At 43.2% G+C, this 22,990-nt stretch overlaps 1 protein-coding gene across 1 annotated transcript in view; it reads right to left on the bottom strand.

Moving 5' to 3' along the window:
- Window positions 1-4,325: 4,325 nt before the first annotated feature.
- Window positions 4,326-22,990, bottom strand: part of ATXN10 (ataxin 10) — a 134,425-nt gene continuing 115,760 nt past the window's right edge. Inside the window, exon 11 of the mRNA XM_054173835.1 lies at window positions 4,326-4,781. Within this exon, the coding sequence (XP_054029810.1) occupies window positions 4,594-4,781 (188 nt within the window). The 3' untranslated portion in view covers window positions 4,326-4,593. The remainder of the gene's footprint in view (window positions 4,782-22,990) is intronic.

Below are 22,990 nucleotides of genomic sequence, written 5' to 3'. Positions count from 1 at the left end.
AAAGTGAAAATTCAAACAGAAATCCCTTTTGTGAGAATGTGCCTCCCAACTTTGGTTTGCTTGTTCTCAAAAAATGATAGAAAACTTTTAAGTCTAGCACAAATAGGTCAGGGAAGTCGCCTGAAGTTTAAACAAGAGCCAGTGCACATTACAGCGATTCTTACTAATGGAGCTCTGCCTCACTGCTGAGGTGTTAGCTGTGCTTCTGAACTGAGATCACAGGATTGCTTCTGAACTGAGATCACAGGGGTTGGAAGGGACCTCTGGAGATCGAGTCTAATGCCCCCTGACAGAGCAGGACCATAAAATCTAGGACAGGTTGCACAGGGGCATTCCAGATGGGTCTTGAAAGCCTCCAGAGAAGGAGGCTCCACAACTTCCCTGGGCAGCCTGTTGCAGTGCTCTGTGACCATCACAGTGAAGTTCCTCCTCGTGCTGAGGTGGAACCTCCTGTGCTGTAGTTTACATGCATTACCCCCAGTCCTATCACATGCTGCACCTTAGCAGAGTCTGTCCCCTCTCTCTTGCCCTCAGATATTTGTAAATGTTTATGATGAGATGCCATGCAGCAAAACAGGATAAGGTTAATTTCAAATCCTCTAGACTTCCATCTATCTTTGCCTCCAGCAGCCTGATCTAGCTGAAGATGTCCCTTGCTCACTGCAGGTCTAGATGACCTTTAAAGGTCTCTTCCAACCCAAAGCATTTTGTGATGCAATACTTTAAAAGCAGCACACCCACTATTACCCAGCCGAGACCTCATCATACTGCAGATAAAACTCTGAGTGGCCTGGGGGAAAGAGCAGCACGCGAAACAGGCCATGGCTTCCCCCGTGGAGGTCACCAGCGGCTCGCAGAGCTTCCTCCGCACAGCCACGGGCGGTGTCATCAGTACCTTGGACAGCACCTGCGGGGAAGCCAACGTCGCCCGGCGCAGCCGCCGCGCCTCGGCCACCCGCAGCGCGGGACGGCCCCGACCCCAGCGCATCTCCGTTCCCTACACTGCCGCCTTCAAGTGCACCAAGGGGGTGGCTATCACGCAAGGAAAGCCTTAGGGATTTTAAGGCGGCAGTGAAAAGACAAGGTACAAAGCGCTCTTCTGCATCGCTTCAGCATTTTTTGCCCGCCAACACTTGGTACGACGAGTAAGTCTGCTTAGAGCACTGTAAGAAGACAGCAAACAATGAGTCAGCACAGAACAATTATATAGATAAGGCTAGGTACAAATATATAAGGTTATTTTACATATATATAATAAGGTTAACATGACTTTTGGATACAGCCTGATGTTTTTTAGTACTTCTTTCTCTTGCAAAAAAAAGGGGAATTTCTCAGAGTCTTTACTATGCCCTCAGATCACTCCCAAAATACAAACCCAACTGCTGTATCAAGGCTATGACAATGGCATTAACTGCCTAGGATTTTATTTGAGATTTTTTTTGTGTGTTTTGGTTGGTTGGTTGGGGTTTTGTTGTTCGTGTTGGTTGCATGTAACAATGTATTTTACAAGTGCTTTAGGCAAAACAAACTTAAACTATTTAGAAGCAGTAAAAATTCGGAGCTTTGCAAGCATTGAAGCTTATTTCTCACAATTTGCAAGAAAGCTCTTCAAAAATCTACCCACTTACAAAGAAAATAACACAACTCCCTGTTCCTTAAAAAAAAAGGTAAAAAAAAAAAAAAAGGTTAAAAAAAAGTAAAAAGATCTGATCACTATTGTTGGAAAGCACTCGAAAGCAATAAGATGGTCACAAGACGTGATCTGACTGTTCTGCCCCTTTACAAACTCAATAAAGCTTGCTTTTTATGACTGATTGCCGCGCTGTATTAATCCCCCAGCATATAAAACAAGCCTATTGGAGACTGGGACTCCGCTGGGGGAGGACAGGGAAGCTGTTGTGTTCCAAGAATTAATCCATCTAGGAAAATCAAAAGCCAGCCACTCACAATACAGTAATCAGCATGTTCCCCAGTGTGAAAGCCCTACATTTCCCATTTAGAAAACACAATTATTGCTCCATTATGTACTGAAAGACACCAACCCCCTTCTATTTATTTGTTTTATTATTTGGCTGATGTTTATGGGTTTGTGCCTGTTCCATTGGTGGGTATACAACCACCAAGTTTAAAAAACAACAACAACAAACAAACAAACACCCAAACCCCATTTCCAGCCACTTAAAAAGGAAAAAGGGACTCCTACTGCTTTTTCCACAACCAAAGTTCTTTCTGGGTTTGCTTTGTGAACAGGATTTTAACTCTTTAGTACCCTAAATAAAAGGAAATTCTTTGCATTCTTTCCTGACACAGAAAGTTCATTTTCTGCTCAGGGCAATGATGTTATTTCTTCCTTAAAAAAAAACCTAAAAATCATCTGAGTGTCCTAAGTTGGTGCTACAATAAAAATGGCTGAAGTTTTATAATTGCTCAAGTGAAACCCAGGTTATTTGTAGGTGCTGTTATATGTTTGATGCTCCTTTTTTAGCAAAAGTTTTTGTTGTTGTTGTTGTTTTTCATTTTAAAGTTGAATGATGTACCCTCCCAAATAAAATACATGTATTTGAAAAGTAGAATTCTTTACTTTTTCTCCCCTTCCCTCCCCCCTCCCCCCCCCCCCCCCATTTACATGCTGGAAGTATTAATTTTGCATTGTGCTACGGAGATAAAGATTACAAAACCCCACCAAAACCAGCTGTAAATCTTAAGTGACACAGTAATTAAACTGCTAAATGAATTCTGTCCTAAACACAAGAATTAAGGCTTATGGAAATCACCGGGAAACCACAATCTGATGGATCATGTCCTCAAGAAAAATAAAAAGAACAACATCTCCCCTTTTCCATCCAGCCAGTGAAAGGCACCTTAGTGCAATCAGCAATTAAACTCAACAGCTTTTAATATCCACTGAAATGTTGCTGCCAACTTGGTTTTAAAAAGCAAATGAAGCACTCTGTTTATATTAATATTTATTCTCCACGAAAACAAAGAACACTTTGTTCCCCCATTTGTTTTTAAAGTAAGAAGCAAACAAAACCAACTGAAGTTAGTCTCTGCTCCTATTGCCACCACCCCTTCCTCTACATCCTTAACTTAAAGACAACAGTTTTGCATCCTTGTCTTTGAAACCAGCTGGTGACTAAAACCCGACACGGTCAATTCCACGGTTGCACCTGGTCAGCACAGTAGACAACAAAATCTTGTGGTTATCCTGCACTCAGGTTAAACTCATCCTCAGTATTCAGCATTACTATGCATTTCTTGCAGTTCACAGTGCCATGTGGGGTTTTTCCATTTTTAAACCAAAAAATGAGTGGAAGGAGCACAAGCTGACACACATTCAGGACGATCTTGCCTTTCCATTCAAGAATGGGATTAAAAGACGATGACATGATGAACCATCTAACTTGCCTTGGACCTACCTGTCAGACATAACTGAAGACACCCAAATGACAGCAATTATACAGAAGTGATAGTAATACTAATCTGAAATGCCTGGTTTGCTTATGCATGAAAGGATTACATTTCTTGGCCACCAGGGCGAAGCTATGGCACACACAGAGTTAACCATGCTCCCCCCTCCTTTTCTTCACCACCCCCACCCCCCCTTTTCCCCCCATCTCATTCATGCCACATTCCACAGTGGCAGGGTCCAACAACAATATAGGAGGGTACCCAAAATGAAGAGGCAGGGCCTTCCATTCTTCTTCCTCTCTTGAATTAATTAACTGGAAATGAGTTTTGTCAATGTTTTGGAAAGGCAGAGGGGTGAAAAGAAACTGCTAGAATTAATCACAGTGAGAAACTACCTCTTCAGCAGTCTGCCAGAGTTCAGAAAACCCATGAGAAGTGCAAAATAAAAGGAAAGTGGGCTGACTTACCATCCAAAGGAACAAATAAAATTCAAACAAACACCCGAGTCTCCAAAACAGAGACATGCCCCAGTGCAAAGGAATGTAGCATCTGTTGCCACAACAGCTTCAGCTTTGCTTTTAATACACTTGTCATGAAGACTGAAAGGTAACAAGGTAGAAAAGACAATTTACTAATAATTTAAACAGATAGAAGGCATGCTGTGTTTCATTCACTAAATATGTCCAGTATTTATGTTCCACAGATCCTTAGGTAAGTAGAGATATTTAAGCACCATGACTGAAAACCAATAACTTGCATTGTTTAGCCCTGACTCAGCACAAAGCTTTCAGACAGAGGAGGCAGACTGCAAAGTAGTTATTTCTTAGTTGAGTTTTTAATGATAGTTATCTCCAGGCTCAGAAACGGCAATGGCAACAACTCCACACCGCACACATGGCACCTTTCTGCTAACAGAACAAGAAAGGAACACAATTCCAACCTCCTGAAAAGAAGCATCTTCTTTCCACAGCTAAATTTACTTAGGCATTTAGAAAACGGGTAGGTGTCCCTTTGTTTACAACAGTGAGGCCAAAGTATCATTTGGCAGCATTTCTGAGAATGAATGTACCACTTCCAGCAGGCTGGAACCAAAACTGAAGAAATCCTGATGGCCTGAACAGGGGGAAATGTTTTTAAAGGGAAAACCTCTTTTAATAATTTGACTGCTCTTCATTGCTTCATTCATGAGGGCTTTTTCCTGGCAGATCTGAGAATTAAATTGTTGTCCCGTTTCTCTACCTCTAAACCCATGCTCTCAAGGGCAGAATTGTCTGCCAGCCTCCTCTCCTCCATCCGTGCAATAAACTCTTGATTTCTCTCATTTTGCTCCGTGAGATTTCGGATAGCATATACTGCCCACTGGCTCACAACTGTTGGACAAAGTTAAGGGTAGTTTACTTATTTAAAGGTGAAACAACACTTATTAATTCCTATATTCCCCTCCCTCTCCTGTACTCTCCCCCTCCCCTCCTCCAAATCCCTTAAACCCATAAAAAAGAGTAGAAATCAAGACTTAGGAAAAGACAGACCTTTACAGGCAATGACTCTGAACCTGTACATACTTGCATGGGAGGTAATTTCAGTTTAAATGAGGTATGTCCATTAACTTCAGGCAACTTTGCTAGGCTTTATCTTGAGTTAAACACCAACACAATAAAACAAAACACAAATGAATGGCAGGAGCTATCAACCAGGTACAAGGAAGAAGACAACAGTTATTTCCACTGTACAAGCTGAAGAAACAAAGAAAAAGAGAAACATATCTTAGCCAGGTTAACAACTGAAAATAGCACAAATGACATGGGAGACACTCAGAAATATTTATCTTCTGAACTTGGTGCCTTGTCCCTGGGTGCTTTTGCAAAGTTGCCAGCAGAACAGCTACTAAGATCACCAGCAGGTAGCTCCTGATCGTGTTTAAATGGGCACAAGCTGCAACTTATTCACCTTCTAAGGTGGTCCCTTGAGGCCAGGATTGAGGCACATGTCAGGGTTATAGACAAAGGATTTAAATTCCCAGGATTATCAGTCAGGAATCTTCCAAATGAACTACAGTGTTCATTTTATGATGTGTCAGAGATGTTAGTCCCAATTCTGCAGCTGAAAAGCTATGCTATGATAAAATCTTTCCCAAGTTACCCATATGGGAGGCAAGCCATTCTGAATCACACAAAAGTGGTTTGCCTGCAGGGCACCAATTATTTACTACATGTAGCTTCACATCCAGTATAAGAATATGCATAATTTACTCATCTCCTTGATGTCTTCTGGGTTGGACAGTGTCTAAGCACAGAGATAAGATATTGTTCTTATGGGCATTTGCCAGAGGTTGGCTGGAGGGGAAAACTCCAGTTGTGGAAGAGGAGAAACTTCAGCCAAAAGAATAAAATACAGGAACTGGACTTTCTTACACACTCTACCATGACAGCATTTGGAAAACCCAGTATCACTGCATACACATCCTTACACTAATGCTCTTGCCATTACCTCTGTGCACCTTGCACTGACTCTTGTGCTTACTTTGCTGCCACTTCCAACCACCCCTTAGGCATTGAGCAGAGGCAGTTTCCCATGCTGGGTTGCTGGATGCACGAGGCAATGTGGGTGAACAAAAGCATGCAGCAGGAGCAGCTTTATTATATATGACCTGGTCCTGCCTCACAAGCTTACATTTAAGAGAGAGGAAGTGATAAAATAAGAACACAAAAGACCAAAAAAAGAAAAGTTTATGACTCTATCTAACCACAATGCTACTTACATGCCAAAAGAGAACCGAGAAGGCACTGCAATAATATGCACACGAGGAACTGTCAACAGAGAGAGAAAAGGATAAAGAAAGAGCAGCTTGGGCAAACATCACAGGAAACATCCACGGTAGGCAACAATCCTGCACTGGCAAGCAAGACTGAAATAGCCCCTGCCTTGCAATAGCAGTTTATATTTATCTTCATGTTCAAGCAGCCCAGAATCAAAGTTCAGAAACCTCAAAGCAGTAACAATCAAGGGCTTTTCTCTGACAGAGCTCTTCAGGCTGTCAGGAAACATGCTGCATAGCACCTCCATTTAAAAAAAATCCTGGTCTGAGGTAATGCCATATGGCAGAAATTAAGGGAAAAAAAAAGAATTATATATTACATCAAACCCTCAAAAGGTGAACATGACACAGACTGTCAATGTGTTCTCTTCCATGAGTGCATCACTGCTATAGTTCAGTGAAAAGACAAGTGCCAAATTACATTCAAGTTACATAAGTGGAACATTTGCACTGGAGATTATATCTGAGCATATAAAACAACAATGAAACACCAAAGAAATACAATTATTTATGAGCAGACTCTCCCTCATCAGCACCAGTGGTGAGAAAAAGGTTCAGAATAGTGAAGCATAGAAGTCAAGCAACGCAGATAAACAAAGGCTGATACTGAGGGCTGATTTCAGGAGTGCCAAACAGGAACACAAAATTCTCCCAACGGACTGTGAGAAACATGCTACCACCCTCCCTGGCTCTGCTCCTGGGATGAGGAGCAGACTTCTCTTGTTGTGCTCCTAAAGTACAGCTCTGCATAAAATAAAGCACTTGCACAAAAGAATACCTCTTAAAAAAAAAACCAAAAACCAAAAAAACACATTAAAAAACCCCCAAACCACCCCATCAAAAGAGTGACAGTTCTCCATCATGTACAGTACTCTCTAGTTTATTTAAATTTATTTATTCAATTTTTGGGTGTGTGTGTTAGTCTTGGGAATAATCCTGTTACCATCATCTTTCTGGCCCTCAACACAAAACCAACGCTAAACCCCACAGCAAACGCTCTTTTCCTATTATCATATCCATTCATGCTTACATAATATCTAAGACATCCCCATTATCTTATGAACTCTATCATCATTATGGCATTTATCATTATTGACTACTGTAGCTGAAGTTGCAAAATGGTTTCAATAACGTTTTCACTCATTCAAACCCTCTTTTCTCTACGTAGGTTTTCCATTGTAAATTCAGCCATGAATATGCATGATTTCCCTCGTTCACATGCTGTGAGAGGCTAAGACCTTTGGATGGCTGTGTGCAGACCTAGACAGACTTAAGTGTCAGCAGAGATTAAAGCTAGTCTCCAGCTAATATTCACATTACCCTCTTGCTCCTCTCCAAAGACAGAGACACACAGAGAAAATTAAACATATTCTGGAGCCTCTAATCCTACGAACACTTTAAGCACTTTATTGTATGGTCAGCTTTAGAAAGAGAGCTTCTAAAGTTTCCATAGTTACTACAAATAAGAGCATGAGCGTGTTTGTTGTGAGTCTGCAGGAAAGAAAATAAAGTGCAGCAAGCACAGCAGATCTGACTGGGTAGCCTTGTCTAGATTTTTCCAGCAGGGCACACTGCACTCTCAAATCGAGTCATATTAGAGAAAAGTGAGGACTGCAGTATCTCTGTTATCATGCAGAGGGCAATAGAAAAGAAAGAAAGAAAGAAAAAACTTCTTTTGATTTTGCAGGAGCTTCATTGCTAAGCTACCTGTGTGTTTAGGGAATGAAAGCAAACATATTCTCACCTTTAGAGCAACTTTCCCCCCCCCCGCCTAAATCTATCAGTGCTGTGCGCTACGGGATTCCTACCTTATTCTGACTTACACAAACAATAACAAAAGTGAATCAACTTGCCCTGTTACCTCTGCAACACCTTCATACAGCAATTTAAAATTTATCACCTAAACTCTTCTGGGTCATAACTTTCAACACCAGGGAGTGGGACATACAGGCAGAAAAGAAGTAGAGAAAATGTGCTGGCAGCTTGCCCCAAGAGGATGAAAAATTTTACCATCTGGAATGAACCATGAAAATTTATGCCACTGGCTCCCATGGAAATGTTGCCAATGGCTGCAATGGGAACTTTTCACAGTTCTCTCTTTTCATATGGATTCTGCTAGAAAAGGTTGCTGGAGGCAGAGCTAGCAATAGCACAGTGCTGGTTTTGTAAGTGGAATGGTGTATGAAAATACAACTGCAGAGTGTCAGGAGCCACTACCCTATATCCTGTTGTGACACATTACTGAAGAGGAGGACTTAAAATCCATTCCCAAGGAGAGCATTCCAGTTTTTCATTCTCCTATGAGAAGGTCCAGTTTGGACTACATGTTGTTAGTAAGTCCACTGCAGCCTTATAGATAGTTCTATAAAACAATTTGGATTCTCTAGATGAAAGACAGTAGGCATAATTATTAATGATATGTGAATTTGACAAGGTAGATGCATAGCAATGCATGAGTAATCCTGGAAGAATGGTGCTTGGAACAAGAAAGTAGCAAGGTTTAAAAATTAAGTATCACTAGGATACCGAAGAGGATGAATTGTGGTGACGAGCAGAATGAACTCACAGAGTCATTGAATTGCACTGTTATCCTAAGTCCCCTGAATAGTTATCAATACTGAAGAATTTCTAAATATAACATCCTTGGAGCAGAGTATTAGCTTTTACAGGGTAGACACTGGTGGGTTGGTTTTTTAGTTAAACTGTTTCCTGCACTACACTTAATTTTCAATAATCAAAGGATTACTTAGGCAACTTTCTTCCTTAAGAGTCACTTGGCTTCATGAGAAAAGCAAGATCTTCTTTGCCCAATTCCATTACCTGATTTAAATCAGATTTTAGACAACTGTGATGGGTTGAGATTTCCCCCCCAACAGTAGTTAAGTATTAACTACATTTTAATCAAATATAGGAAGAGATACAAAACCTTATCAAAAAAGATAACCTACATGATTTGCAACCCCAGTCAAATGGGCTGTTTATGCAACAGTTAAAGCCACCCAAATTCCCTAAGAGCTTTTCAGGAACAGGTCTACAGGGCTAGAAACAAGAGATAATGAAGGTACAATTCTAGTTAATTGTATTTCTTTCTGGTCTTCAACAAGTAAACCAATCATCACTAAAATATCTGTAGACAGGAATGAAATATTAGAGTGTCACGTTAGAAGAATTGCTTCCACTTACAGACCTGACTGGACCACACTGAACAAACATAAACCATTTCCCCTTCAAGCCTTTCAGTCTAAGTACTTTTGTTACACAGCAACCTAAAGATAATTCTTCTCACCATTAAAAGAGGTCTCCAGACAACTACTGCCAACTGTTAATCACAGTTTGAATCGGTGTGCTGTGATTGACCACACATAGTAGATAGTCAGGACTTTGGCCCTTCACAGTCAGCCAAATTGCTTGCAAAGCTCTGGAAGTTTATTTAGGGTGGAGGTTTTAATCACTTTACGAAGTCCTAGAAGCTGTAACAGATGTCAGCAACTCCTTACAGCTCCTTTACCTTTTGTACATAGCTTTTACTTGTGCTTAAGACTACCAAAAAAAGTAATCCCAAAAAAGGTTTTATCTTCTGTACTTAAAAGAAGCTAATTAAAATTTGTAGCATTAATGCTTTGGACTCTATTTACACCTGACAGACTATCAGAGAACTTCAGGAATTCAGCCTATACAAACTCCATGTAACTGTTTAGAAGTTAGAATTCAAAAAGTCTAAGGTATTCTGGTTGCTTGCATTTTTATTTACTCCATAGCAGTTACCATCACTTATGATTGCAGTCACCACATTCTAGGCTTAAAAGCTAGAAACAGGTAGTGCTGTAACATCTGGGAAAGTCCTTCACTCCCCTGCTTGACTTGGCTCCTGAAGAGCAGATGTGGCACAACACATCTAATCTAGAAGCTTCCAAGGTGGAAAGGCTCCATTGGATACTGAAAGAGGCATTTATTCCTGACCATGCTTCATAGAATCATAGAATGCCAGGTTGGAAGGGACCCCAGGGATCATCTGGTCCAACCTTTCTAAGTGATAGTATAAATTAAATGAGATGGCCCAGCACCCTGTCAAGCTGAGTCTTAAAACTGACTAATGCAGGAGAACCCACTGCTTGGGAGATTATTCCAATGCCTAACTGTACTCATTGTGATTTTTTTTTCTTCTGTATTCCAATCAGAACCTTCCCAGCAGTTGCTTGTACTCACTGCCCCTTCTCTTTTCTATGTGACTCCTTGTGAAAATGGGAGTCTCTATCGTTTTGATAGCCACCCTTTATGTACTGGTAGATGGTAATATGGTCTCCCCAAAGCCTTCTCTTCTCAGGGCTGAACAAAACCAGTTCTCTCAGCCTTTCCTTGTATGGCAGGGCTTGCACTCCTCTGATCATCCTTGTGGCCCTTCTCTGGACACTTTGCAGCCTGTGCACAGCTTTTTTCGTACAGTGGAGACCAAAGCTGAAAGCAGTGCTCCAGGTGCACATTTCCCTTTTGGTTCTGAGTGGACCCAGAAACGCAGAGTTAAGCCAAGGTGGGGGGATCTCTTGTTCCACCTACTCCCCTTGCCTTTAGAGGGGGTGAAGTGGTTTTGTGTGTCTAGGATAATGCTCTTGAAAAACTCCTAGCATTTGCTAGCTCCTTTTATTCTCCTTGGAAGCTTCCCACAGGATCCCTTCCAAATGAGCCCTGAGCATGCTGAAGTTTGCTTCTTCTAAAATGTAAACCTTTTGTTTTGGAGGTAACCTTCAGTGTGCTCACAGTGTCTCACATTTCACAATATTGTGCTCACAGCAGCTGAGGTTGTCAGTAAACTGAGATACTACAAAGCAGGTTTTCTTGGCTGGTGAGCAGCAAGTCCAGCAGCGCCCCATTCCTGGTTGGCACATCTAAGTTTTGTATGAGGAAGGAGTCCCCTCTGTGTTCCAGAAACTTGATGGATGCCAGGTGAACTGCTATGCTGTTACTCCAGAAAATATCTGGGTGATCAAAGTCTCCTGTAAGAACCAGGTTTTGTTGACCTGAAGCTTGGTTTAGCCTGGAGAAGAGGAGGCTCAGGGGAGATGTTTATTGCTGTCTACAACTACCTGAAGGGAGGTTGTAACCAGGAGGGGGTTGGTCTCTTCTCCCAGGCAACCAGCACCAGAACAAGAGGACACAGTCTCAAGCTGCACCAGGGGAAGTTTAGACTTGAGGTGAGGAGAAAGTTCTTCACAGAGAGAGTTGTTAGCCTTTGGAATGTGCTGCCAAGGGAGGTGGTGGAGTCACCATCCCTGGAGGTGTTCAAGAGGGGATTGGACGTGGCACTTGGTGCCATGGTTAAGTAGTCACGAGGTGCTGGATGACAGGTTGGACTTGATGATCTTTGAGGTCTTTTCCAACCTTATTGATTCTATGATTCTTGCTCAAGTGACTCAAGAATTGCCTCACTGGCCATGTCATTTTGGTTTGGGGGTCAATAACAGACGCCTGCTGTAAGATCTCCCTTAAAGATAAGTTTTGTAACACTGTTGAAACATAGAGCAGAGGTTCGTTTCTGCTACAGGTAATCCTGTCCTGGTCCAAGAGCTCACCGGGAGGGTTGGACCATTCATAGTCAAACAAGCTTCAATCTCCACCACTATGTGGCAGCAAAGCTTCACTGGAAATGCATGAGAGAAGATGCCTGCGAGCAGCCCTGGAGGTGTTCAAGAGGAGATTGGACGTGGCACTTGGTGCCATGGTCTAGTCATGAGGTCTGTGGAGACAGGTTGGACTTGATGATCCTCAAGGTCTCTTCCAACCTTGGTTATACTGTGACACTGTGTGATACTGTGATACTGTAATTATGAAACATCCATATTAGAAAACAATCATGCATTGAGTATTTTTCTTTTCAGTTCAGAAGCCATCACTAACCAGTAGGTATCTCTTCCTACGGCAAATAAACACCATCTTTCTGGCTCCCTGTATTGATATCAGTCTCTGGACATCCTACCCATCACCTGTAATGACGACTCCATTTCTTTGTGAGGTACAGGTCTCTTTGAAATGGGACTGATCTCATCTGTGTAATCAACAGACAGGCCTGTCATTTCATGTAGAGCTTTCACTGAAAGGTCAGTCATTTAATTTCCTGTGCCAAATAAACACACTTAAATGTTGTAATATAGACTAAACTACAGAATAGAATAGAATAGAATAGAATAGAATAGAATAGAATAGAATAGAATAGAATAGAATAACCCAGGTTGGAAGAGACCTTCGAGATCATCATGTTCAACCCATCATCCAACACCATCTAATCAACTAAATCATGGCACCAAGCACCCTGTCAAGTCTCTTCCTAAACACCTCCAGTGATGGTGACTCCACCACCTCCCTGGGCAGCACATTCCAATGGCAAATCACCCTCTATAAAGAATTTCTTCCTCACCTCCAGCCTAAACCTCCCCTGGTGCACCTTGAGACTGTGTCCTCTTGTCCTGGTGCTGGCCGCTTGGGAGAAGAGACCAACCCTCACCTGGCTACAACCTCCCTTCAGGTAGTTGTAGACAGCAATAAAGTCTCCTTTGACCCTCCTCTTCTCCAGGCTAAGCAATCCCAGCTCCCTCAGTCTCTCCTCACAGGGCTTGTGCTCCAAACCCCTCAGCAGCTTTGTTGCCCTCCTCTGGACACGTTCCAGCAAGTCAACATCCTTCCTAAACTGAGGGGCTTAGAACTGGACACAGGAGTCAAGGTGTGGCCTAACCAGTGCTGAGTAGAGGGGCACGAGGACAATCCCTGATGACTTCTCCAGGCTAAACAATCCCAGCTCCCTCAGCCTCCTTGCATAAGTAGGGCTTATGCTCGAGGCCTCTCCCCAGCCTCCTTGCCCTTATCTGGACACGTTCAAGAGGTGACAGAAGACATCATTGAAAAGTAGTATACACCCAGACAGCTCTTACTGTTTAATGCCTACTAGCTAAACAACATTTAATTCATATTTTATGTGCTACCTTTCATGCTCTGGGAGATTTAAAAGCACAGTGTCAACACATCTTAGGAAATTAAACGCAAAATTTTGGTCAAGTACTCCAGGGCTCCAAAAGCCATAGCAGATGTTTAGCTATGTCAGGCTATTTTTATGAGCATGTCTCTTATGCCAAAACTGACAGAACTTTAGCAGTAATTAAGCCATAACTTCTAGTTCATTTTACTTTTTCCTACACTCAGGCTTGTAATACTAGCTTAAAAGCATGAATATGACAGACTCATTTTTTGCTGCTTAGGCTGCCAATGCTTTAAATTATGACTTACATTTTTTAATAGCAACCCATGATTTATGAGTAACTATAAATCATCTCGTTTTAAAAACAGAAAGAGTCACACTCTTGATCAATTTCAAGCTAATGCTCCACAGCTACATTATGTTCTTACAGCCCCTTCTATTACACTAATCCCATTTTAAGAATTCATGACAAGTGAATGTGGCAGTTATCTATGTGAAGCACCAGAGAGTCAGAAGATTGTTACATTAAAAAGCTTCAATTGCTGTAACCTAACTTTAAAAATGCCTTAGCTTATCTTCTTTACTCAGGTACAGGGAAAAAAAGGCAGAATTCCATTAAGCTGAAACTCATGTATCCAATTCCTATTAAAACCTACCACAAACATTGACATGTAAGGCACTACAGCATAGAAGGATGGTAACTGTATTCACAAGTTGATTAATATCAGGCAGATTGTACTCATTTTAAATTTCCTTGGACATGTAAAGAAAAATCTCCACCTAGACAGACAAAAATGTACTCATGAGTATTTCCATGCAGACATCTGGAAACAAAGAGCTTTTTAAAAATGCAGTAACATGGGAATTATGGAAGTCAAATAAAACCTTCAAGAATTGAGAATCATAGAATAGAATCATAGAATCAACCAAGGCTGGAAAAGACCTCAAAGATCATCAAAGTCAACCTGTCACCAAAGACCTCAAGACTACTAAACCATGGCACCAAGTGCCACGTCCAAGCCCCTCTTGAACACTTCCAGGGATGGTGACTCCACCACCTCCCTTGGCAGCATATTCCAATGGCTAACAACTCTCTCTGGGAAGAACTTTGTCCTCACCCCAAGCCTAAACCTCCCCTGGTGCAGCTTGAGACTGTGTCCTCTTGTTCTGGTGCTGGCTGCCTGGGAGAAGAGACCAGCGCCCTCCTGGATACAACCTCCCTTCAGGTAGTTGTAGACAGCAAGAAGGTCTCCCCTGAGCCTCCTCTTCTCCAGGCTAAACAATCCCAGCTCCCTCAGCCTCTCCTTGTAGGGCTTGTGCTCGAGGCCTCTCCCCAGCCTCACTGCCCTTCTCTGGATACATTCAAGTGTCTGTGGTGGTTTGAGCCTTAACTGGGAGTTAAGAGCTCAGATGGGGGCAAGGCTGAGAATCTCTTCCCCCACTCCTCCCTCCTCCCTCCCAAAAGAGAGGGAAACAAAAAAGAAGGAGCAAATCCACCAAACAATAATTTGGAGTCGGCTTGGAAGTAGAGAGGTAAAGAGTTTTCTTTAAACAATATATATATATGTAACAATGACAGGTAAGGTTTACAAGGGCAAGGAACAAGGATGGATAGGAGGGGGACCAAAAAAAAAAAGAGAATAATACAAAACCAGTATCTCTCTGAAGAGGCACAGAAGCAGCAGGGAGAAGGATCAGGTCTGACCACATGGCAGAGGAGCAGGAGGGCAGCTGCAGTAGCTCTCATCCAGGAGAGGCAGGAATCAAAAGGAGAGCCCATAGGTGCAGTGCTCTGCTTTTTATACCCTAGCTGGGCAGGGAGGGGGGAGTGGAACAGACTCAGCTTCCCAGGGCAAAACGCCCTGCAGGGAGTGCAAAGTACCTGCAAGCCCTCCACCCTGCTTTGTTTTTTTGTTTTCAGAAAGGGCCTTAACCCACCACAGAGTCTCAATGTCCTTCTTAAACTGAGGGGCCCAGAACTGGACACAGGACTCAAGGTGTGGCCTAACCAGTGCTGAGTACAGGGGCACAATGACTTTCCTGCTCCTGCTGGCTACACTATTCTTGATGCAGGCCAGGATGCCATTGGCCTTCTTGGTCACCTTTGGCACTAGACTTAAAAACCCAACCTAATTAATACCTGAGATGTGGTCAAGCTAATTCTAATTTATCATTCTAAGGTAGATGACTAGATAAGGTGACTCACAATTTGGAGAGAAGTTGGTTTTCTGTTTATAATCTCTAGTGATTCATCTGTTTAGACAGATTCAGCAAAGTTTGCCTTTCTGCATTGTACTTCAGTATTTTAACGATTCAGGGTCTCTGAAGAACATTTGTCATAACTCCTGCCACTGATGCCTTTGGTAATTTCAAATATCATTTTATGACAACAATGAAGGTAAAGCAAATGGCACTTGCAGTCTCAAAGACAACAGATGATGTCCAGTGTGCACCCAAAAATAACAGTTAGATAAATGTGTGTTTAGAAAGTTGCAACTAAATTATAACCAGCTAGGGTTTTTCTCCCACATTTTGCCAAACAGCTGTTAGCCACAATTATATCTGATACAGCTGCAGGGAATCTTTGCATCTCCTTGAAGAAATCTCTGGCCACCAGAAGACAAGAACAAATCAACAAGGTCGGTGGAATGGACTGCAAATATATCCTCAGTGAGAAGGAAAGGTTAAATTTTGGAAACCATTTCAGAAGTAGAAAGCACAGTCTCAACAAAGAGCTGAGAAAGTGAGGGAAAACAATTCAAGGACCAGGAAGGAACTCCACAGGCAGCATGCAGATCTGGAGCCCTCAGCTCAGGAAAGACATTGACCTGATGGAGTGGGTCGAGACAAGGGCCACGAAAATGATCAGGGGGTTGGAGCACCTCCACTATGAGACAGGCTGAGGGAGCTGGGGGTGTTCAGCCTGGAAAAGAGAAGCCTCTTGGAAGACCTAACAGTGGCCTTTCAGTACCTGAAGGGGACCTACAGAAAGCATGGAGACAGGCCTATAGTGATAGGATGAGGGGCAATGACTTTGAACTAGAGAAGAGCAGATTTAGATTGGATTTTAGGAACAGGCTCTTTATCATGAGGGTAGTGGAACACTGGAACAGGTTGCCTGGAGAGGTGGTTCAGGCCCCACCCCTGGAGATATTCAAGGTGAGGCTTCACAGGGCTCTGGGCAACCTGATCTAGTTGAAGATGCCTCTGCTGACTGCAGAGGGAGTTGGGCTAGATGACTTTTGGAGGTCCCTTCCAACACAGACCATTCTACGATTTGCCAGCTGAAGTTGCAGCTTGCTTTAGTAACAGTAATTGAAAATGTGAAACCAGAGAAATGTTAGAATAAAGATATTATGCAAAGCATTGGTCATGGGACATTTGAATATTCTTTGGAGGCATGCAAGAAACAATGTCAACAAGACAGGCTGAAATATGATAAGGTGGTTGTGGAAGGCATTCCATTCTCAACAATATTTCTGAACCACTCCTGGCTTTATTAACAACAACAAAAAACCTCCACCAACAAACCTTCAGGTCTCAAATTTCTAGTCCTCTGTCTCAGCCCAGAAGGGAATCTTTGAAAAGAAAGTGTACAGAAAAATCAAGCAAGCTGTTTCAGCTGTAAAGCCAGTGAAATAATATATTTTCTCTGTTTCTTTGTGTGTGTGTGTGTGCGCTCCTGGTGACTACAGATACACTATCTTTCCTGAATTCAAGCCTGTCATGGATTTAAACCCACCAAGAGGATTAGGGCAGAGGACAAATATGACAATATTTGGTTTAGAAATAAAGTTATTAACTTTAATGCCTCACTTTTACATGCGTGAGTTGCTGCTGATAGAGATTATTCTCCTCAAAGGATTAGATATATTATAATGTAACATTTGAAAGCACCTTCTTGCGTTCTGTATACCTCTGCTAAACTTCCTCCAGCTCCAAGAGGGACCATGTTTCTTAATCGTGGTAGCTGTCACTTACTGGGGCTGGGTAAAAGTGAGATACTGAAGAACAGACTTCATCTTGGCAAATCTGCTTTAGTATTTTAAATACCCTCCAGAAGATGAATACTCCCCTCCATGACCTCTGAATTTCAATATTTTAATCACCCTGCAGATGCATTAAATAAATTGCATCCTGACATTATGGGATCAGCAACCTGAAATATACCATTTGGAATTATAACTTTGTTAAATGTTACAACACAGAATTTAATCTGTGGCTGATTCTGGAAGGTATCTTTTCCTCTACTGCACACTGCATTCCTTCCTTCCCTTCTGTGATCTTAGTCTTTTTCATGTTAGGAGAATGTTGCTAAAAGAAAATTTGTTCTTGCTGAGCAATGTGGATCACTGCTATAGGTGGTAGATGTAGGAACATCTCACAACAAAATTCCCATTTCTGTTTCTGTTCTAAAGCAAACATTCTCTTGCATTAAACATTCAGTAGACTCAGAATTTAGATCTACCAAATACCACACTGAATATGGTAGATTTTTTTTTCCCCTTCCCTCGTGGTTCTTCACCTTCACCAGAGTTCTGTTCCAAAGAGTTTGCAGCATACAGAAAAGATAAGCAATGGCTTAAGACATGGAAGTTGTATTATCACAACTCTTCAGATGTGAAGCCAATGTCAAGGGTGATTTAAAGTAAGATTAGGTTACACCAATACCTCCTGCATCCTTTTCAACCAGGAGCATGCACCTAGATCCTCCCTTTTCAGAGCTTTATAATAATTCCACTCAAGATACTTTATTCACAATCGTATAGAAAAAAACTACATAGACTGGAATCCAGAATCCTTTAATCCATTAAACACTGCTGTAAGCACAAGGCTTGCTCCGAGCACTGCTTCTTTCAAGAGTGTAAAAGTATGCTGATACACAGTGAGTGCTTGTGGGTGAGAATTAGAGGGAAGGTCAGCAGGGCTGACATCCTGGTTGGAGTCTGTTATAGACCACCCAACCAGGAGGAAGATGTTGATGAAGCATTCTTTAGGCAGCTTAAGGCTGTCTCAAGATCACCTGACCTTGTTCTCATGGGTGACTTCAACCTGCCTGATATCTGCTGGGATCTCAACACAGCAGAGAGGAGGCAGTCTAGGAGGTTCTTAGAGTGCATGGAGGACAGCTTCTTATCCGAGGTGCTGCACAAGCCTACCAGGGTAAGGCTATGCTTGACCTCCTCTTCACCAACAGGGCAGGGCTGGTGGGTGATGTGGTGGTCAGAGGGTGTTTAGGGGCCAGTGACCATGAGATAATTGAATTTTCAGTACTCAGTCAAGCTAAGAGGGACAGCAAGAAGACCTCCACTCTGGACTTCCAGAGGGCAGACTTCAGGTTACTCAAGGAACTAACTCAGAAGGTTCCTTGGGAAACAGCCCTTAAAAACAAAGGGGTCCAGGAGAGCTGGACCTGCTTCAAGTAGGAACTCTTGAAGGCGCAGGAACAGGCTGTGCCAATGTGCCAGAAGATGAGCCGCTGGGGCAGATGGCCAGCCTGGATGGGTGATGAGCTTCTAATAGAACTAAAGGAAAAAAAGAGGGTGTACCATCTTTGGAAGACAGGGAAGGCAACCCATGGAATGTTTAAGGATGTTGCTAGGTCTTGTAGGAAGAAAATTAGGGAGGCAAAAGCACATTTGGAGCTTAGCCTGGCCTCTGCTGTGAAGGACAACAAAAAGTCCTTCTATAAATACATTAATAGCAAGAGGAAGGGCAAGGACAACCTCCACTCCTTGGTGGACACAGAGGGGAATGTTGTAACAAAGGATGAGGAAAAGGCAGAGGTACTTAACACCTTCTTTGCTTCCATTTTTTCTAGCAGGACAGAATGTCTTCCAGACAGCTGGCCTGCAGAGCTGGCAGAAGGAGCCAGGGAGCAGAATAGTTTTCCTCTGTTCCAGGAGGGGATGATTAGAGATCTCCTCAGCCACTTGGATCCCCACAAGTCCATGGGACTGGATGGGATCCATCCTAGGGTGCTGAGAGAGCTGGCAGATGAGCTGGCCAAGCCACTCTCCATCATTTTTCAACAGTCCTGGCTCACTGGAGACATCCCAGAAGACTGGAAGCTGGCCAGCATGGTGCCCATCCACAAGAAGGGCCAGTTGGATGAGCCAGGGCAGGTTGGATGAGCCTGTCAGCCTGACCTCAGTGCCAGGCAAGATTATGGAACAGGTCATCCTGAGTGCAGTCACACAGCACTTAGAGGATGGCCAAGGGATCAGGCCCAGCCAGCATGGATTTAGGAAGGGCAGGTCCTGCCTGACCAACCTGATCTCCTTCTATGATCAGGTGACTGCCTGGTGGATAGAATAGAACAATAGAATAGAATAAACCAGGTTGGAAGAGACCTTCAAGATCATCGCGTCCAACACCACCTAAACAGCTAACCCATGGCACCAAGCACCCCATCAAGTCTCCTCCTGAAAACCTCCAATGATGGTGACTCCACCACCTCCCCAGGCAGCCCATTCCAATGGGCAGTCACTCTCTCTGTAAAGAACTTCTTCCTAACATCCAACCTAAACCTCCCCTGGCGCATGTGGGGAGGCCTGTGGATGCAATCTACCTGGACCTCAGCAAGGCCTTTGACACCGTCCCCCACAGCAAACTCCTGGCCAAGCTATCAGCCCATGGCTTGGATGGGAGCACACTGCGATGGGTTAGGAACTGGCTGGAGGGCCGAGCCCAGAGAGTGGTGGTGAATGGTGCCACATCCAGCTGGCAGCCAGTCACCAGTGGTGTGCCCCAGGGATCAGTGCTGGGCCCCATGCTCTTTAACATCTTTATTGATGATCTGGATGAGGGCATCGAGTCCATCATCAGCAAATTTGCTGACAACACCAAGCTGGGGGCAGGAGTTGATCTGCTGGAGGGTAGAGAGGCTCTGCAGAGGGACCTGGACAGGCTGGGCAGATGGGCAGAGTCCAAGGGCATGAGATTGAACACATCCAAGTGCCGGGTTCTGCACATTGGCCACAGCAACCCCATGCAGAGCTACAGGCTGGGGTCAGAGTGGCTGGAAAGCAGCCAGGCAGAGAGGAACCTGGGGGTACTGGTTGATAGTAGGCTGAACATGAGCCTGCAGTGTGCCCAGGCAGCCAGGAGGGCTAATGGCATACTGGCCTGCATCAGGAACAGTGTGGCCAGCAGGAGCAGGGAGGTCATTCTGCCTCTGTACACTGCACTGGTTAGGCCACACCTTGAGTACTGTGTCCAGTTCTGGACCCCTCAGTTTAGGAAAGATGTTGACTTGCTGGAGCGTGTCCAGAAAAGGGCAACAAGGTTGGTGAGGGGCTTGGAATACAAGCCCTGTGAGGAGAGATTGAGGGAGCTGGGGTTGCTTAGCCTGGAGAAGAAGAGACTCAGAGGTGACCTTATTGCTCTCTACAACTACCTGAAGGGTGGTTGTAGCCAGGAGGGGGTTGGTCTCTTCTCCCAGGCAACCAGCACCAGAACAAGAGGACACAGACTCAAGCTGCACCAGGGGAAGTTTAGGCTGGAGGTAAGGGGAAAGTTCTTCACGGAGAGAGTTGTTAGCCATTGGAATGGGCTGCCCAGGGAGGTGTTCAAGAGGGGCTTGGACGTGGTACTTGGTGCTATGGTCTAGTAGTCATGAGGTCTTGGGTGACAGGTTGGACTTGAAGATCTTTGAGGTCATTTCCAACCTTGTTGATTCTATGACTGTATGAAATAACTGCAAGAGATTCAGTGAATTTGTTCTTAACTGCCCATAACCACCTTCACGTCTGTTACTAATGTGAGTAGTGTTTTTGTTTGGGGGTTTTGCTATTACTGAAGGAAAAAAATATTTTTTGTTAGTATAAATGTAAATGGTACAAGTCTGTCTGAGATATAATTAGACAAGATAACAGTTCTCCCAAACTGGGCATTAAAAGATAGGATAGGATAGGATAGGATAGGATAGGATAGGATAGGATAGGATAGGATAGGATAGGATAGGATAGGATCTAATAGAATAGAATAGAATAGGAATAGGAATAGGAATAGGAATAGGAATAGGAATAGGAATAGGAATAGGAATAGACCAGACCAGGTTGGAAGAGACCTTTGAGATCATTGTATCCAACCTATAATCCAACACCATCTAATCAGTTAAACCATGGCACCAAGCACCCCATCAAGTCTCCTCCTAAACACCTCCAGTGATGGCGACTCCACCACCTCCCTGGGCAGCCCATTCTAATGGCCAATCACTCTCTCTATGAAGAATTTCTTCCTCACATCCAGCCTAAACCTCCCCTGGCACAGCTTGAGACTGTGTCTTCTTGTTCTGCTGCTGGTTGCCTGGGAGAAGATACCAGCCACTGCCTGGCTACAATCTCCCTTCAGTAGTTCTAGGGAGCAAGAAGGTCTTCCCCAAGCCTCTTCTCCAGGCTAAGCAACCCCAGTTCCCTCAGCCTCTCCTCAAAGGGCTTGTGCTCCAAGCTTCAAGCTTGTGCTTCAAGCCTAAAAGGCTAAAGCAATGCAAACATGTCAGCTGAACTTCAGCTAGCAATCTTGTAAGTAACCAATCTCCTGATATTTCTGTGCACACCACAGAACTGTGCAGGATCTCAAACAATGCAATTTTAAGGTAATGACAGGTTTATAAAGACATTTATTTTAGGATAAGAGCAGATCCATTTCCGCTTTCTGTATGCTTCCATATGCTACAAACAAAAAGATTTATCAAAGGATTTCTTCTCTGAAGGTTATAAAGAGCTCTTTTTAACATCTAACATGGCAGTCCAGCTTCCCCTGATGAATTGCATACTTTAGGGAAATTATTATTGTTTTCCTATCCAGGAGAAAAAAACCAAATCAACAAAACCAAAACCTCTAATATTTTTACCATGAAAGTTACATTTTATTTTGGAAAATTTTGTGCATGTAATCTGGAGGCAGAGCTTAGTTTATAAAATGTAGAAAATGAGCATATTAAGTCTGTTTTCAGTAGAAAACAATCCTTAGAGCTTAGCTACCTCCAAAACAGACAAAAGATCAAACAAAAACATGCAACTACAAAGACTTTACTAAGAAATCAAAGAAGTTCTGCTATAAAAAGAACATAGATGAAACTTCTTCCAGTCAGCTCTATCCAACTAGAAATCCAAATAACACAGCTTGAAGCCACAAAAACAGGCACCAGAAACAAGACTGTTAAATAGAAATTTCTGGATGTGACTCCCTGAAGGAACTATGGGTGAAGAACTACACTAAGCCATCCCCCATAGCTTTCTCCGTCACCTTGGCAAGCTGCAGCACCACTGAGTGATCATATTCGAACCTCAGTAACTGTCTCAACACCCAGTTCAAGAGCTGCCTAAATACTTCCTTTTAATTAATCTCCTTTGAAAAGAGAAGAGACACACAATATATTCACTCTCCAGCCCAAAGTTACAATGCAGGCAATTTTAGGATGTTTCAGTGTTAAGCAAATGGGATTTCAAATCTTAGCAACAGCATGGCTCTCATTTACAAGCATTACAAAATAGAGTTGTGCCATGGGACTGAGAGCAAAGAGAGAGGAGAGAGACAGTTGATTCTCCTCAGAGGAATGTTATACTGAAGGCTTGGTTTGTGGTGTCTAGAAGCAGCAAAATTGCTGAAAAGCGGATGAAAATAGAGACAGCTACAAACTGCATTCTGTAAGGTGCCAAAAGCCCAGCAGAAGGGGAATATTAGAGGCAGGAGAGAAGGGCAACATTAACTTCAATGTGGTACAAGAACACTTAGGTCAAAATGATAAACAGTAGTAGCCAGAAGCTGTGCTCCAAAAGCTGGTGAAGCAAACT

This window comes from Dryobates pubescens, chromosome 27 (genome assembly GCF_014839835.1).
Source record: "Dryobates pubescens isolate bDryPub1 chromosome 27, bDryPub1.pri, whole genome shotgun sequence".
Taxonomy (NCBI): domain Eukaryota; kingdom Metazoa; phylum Chordata; class Aves; order Piciformes; family Picidae; genus Dryobates; species Dryobates pubescens.
Note: the sequence above shows the minus strand (reverse complement) of the source record. Positions and strands in the feature narration are given on the sequence as shown.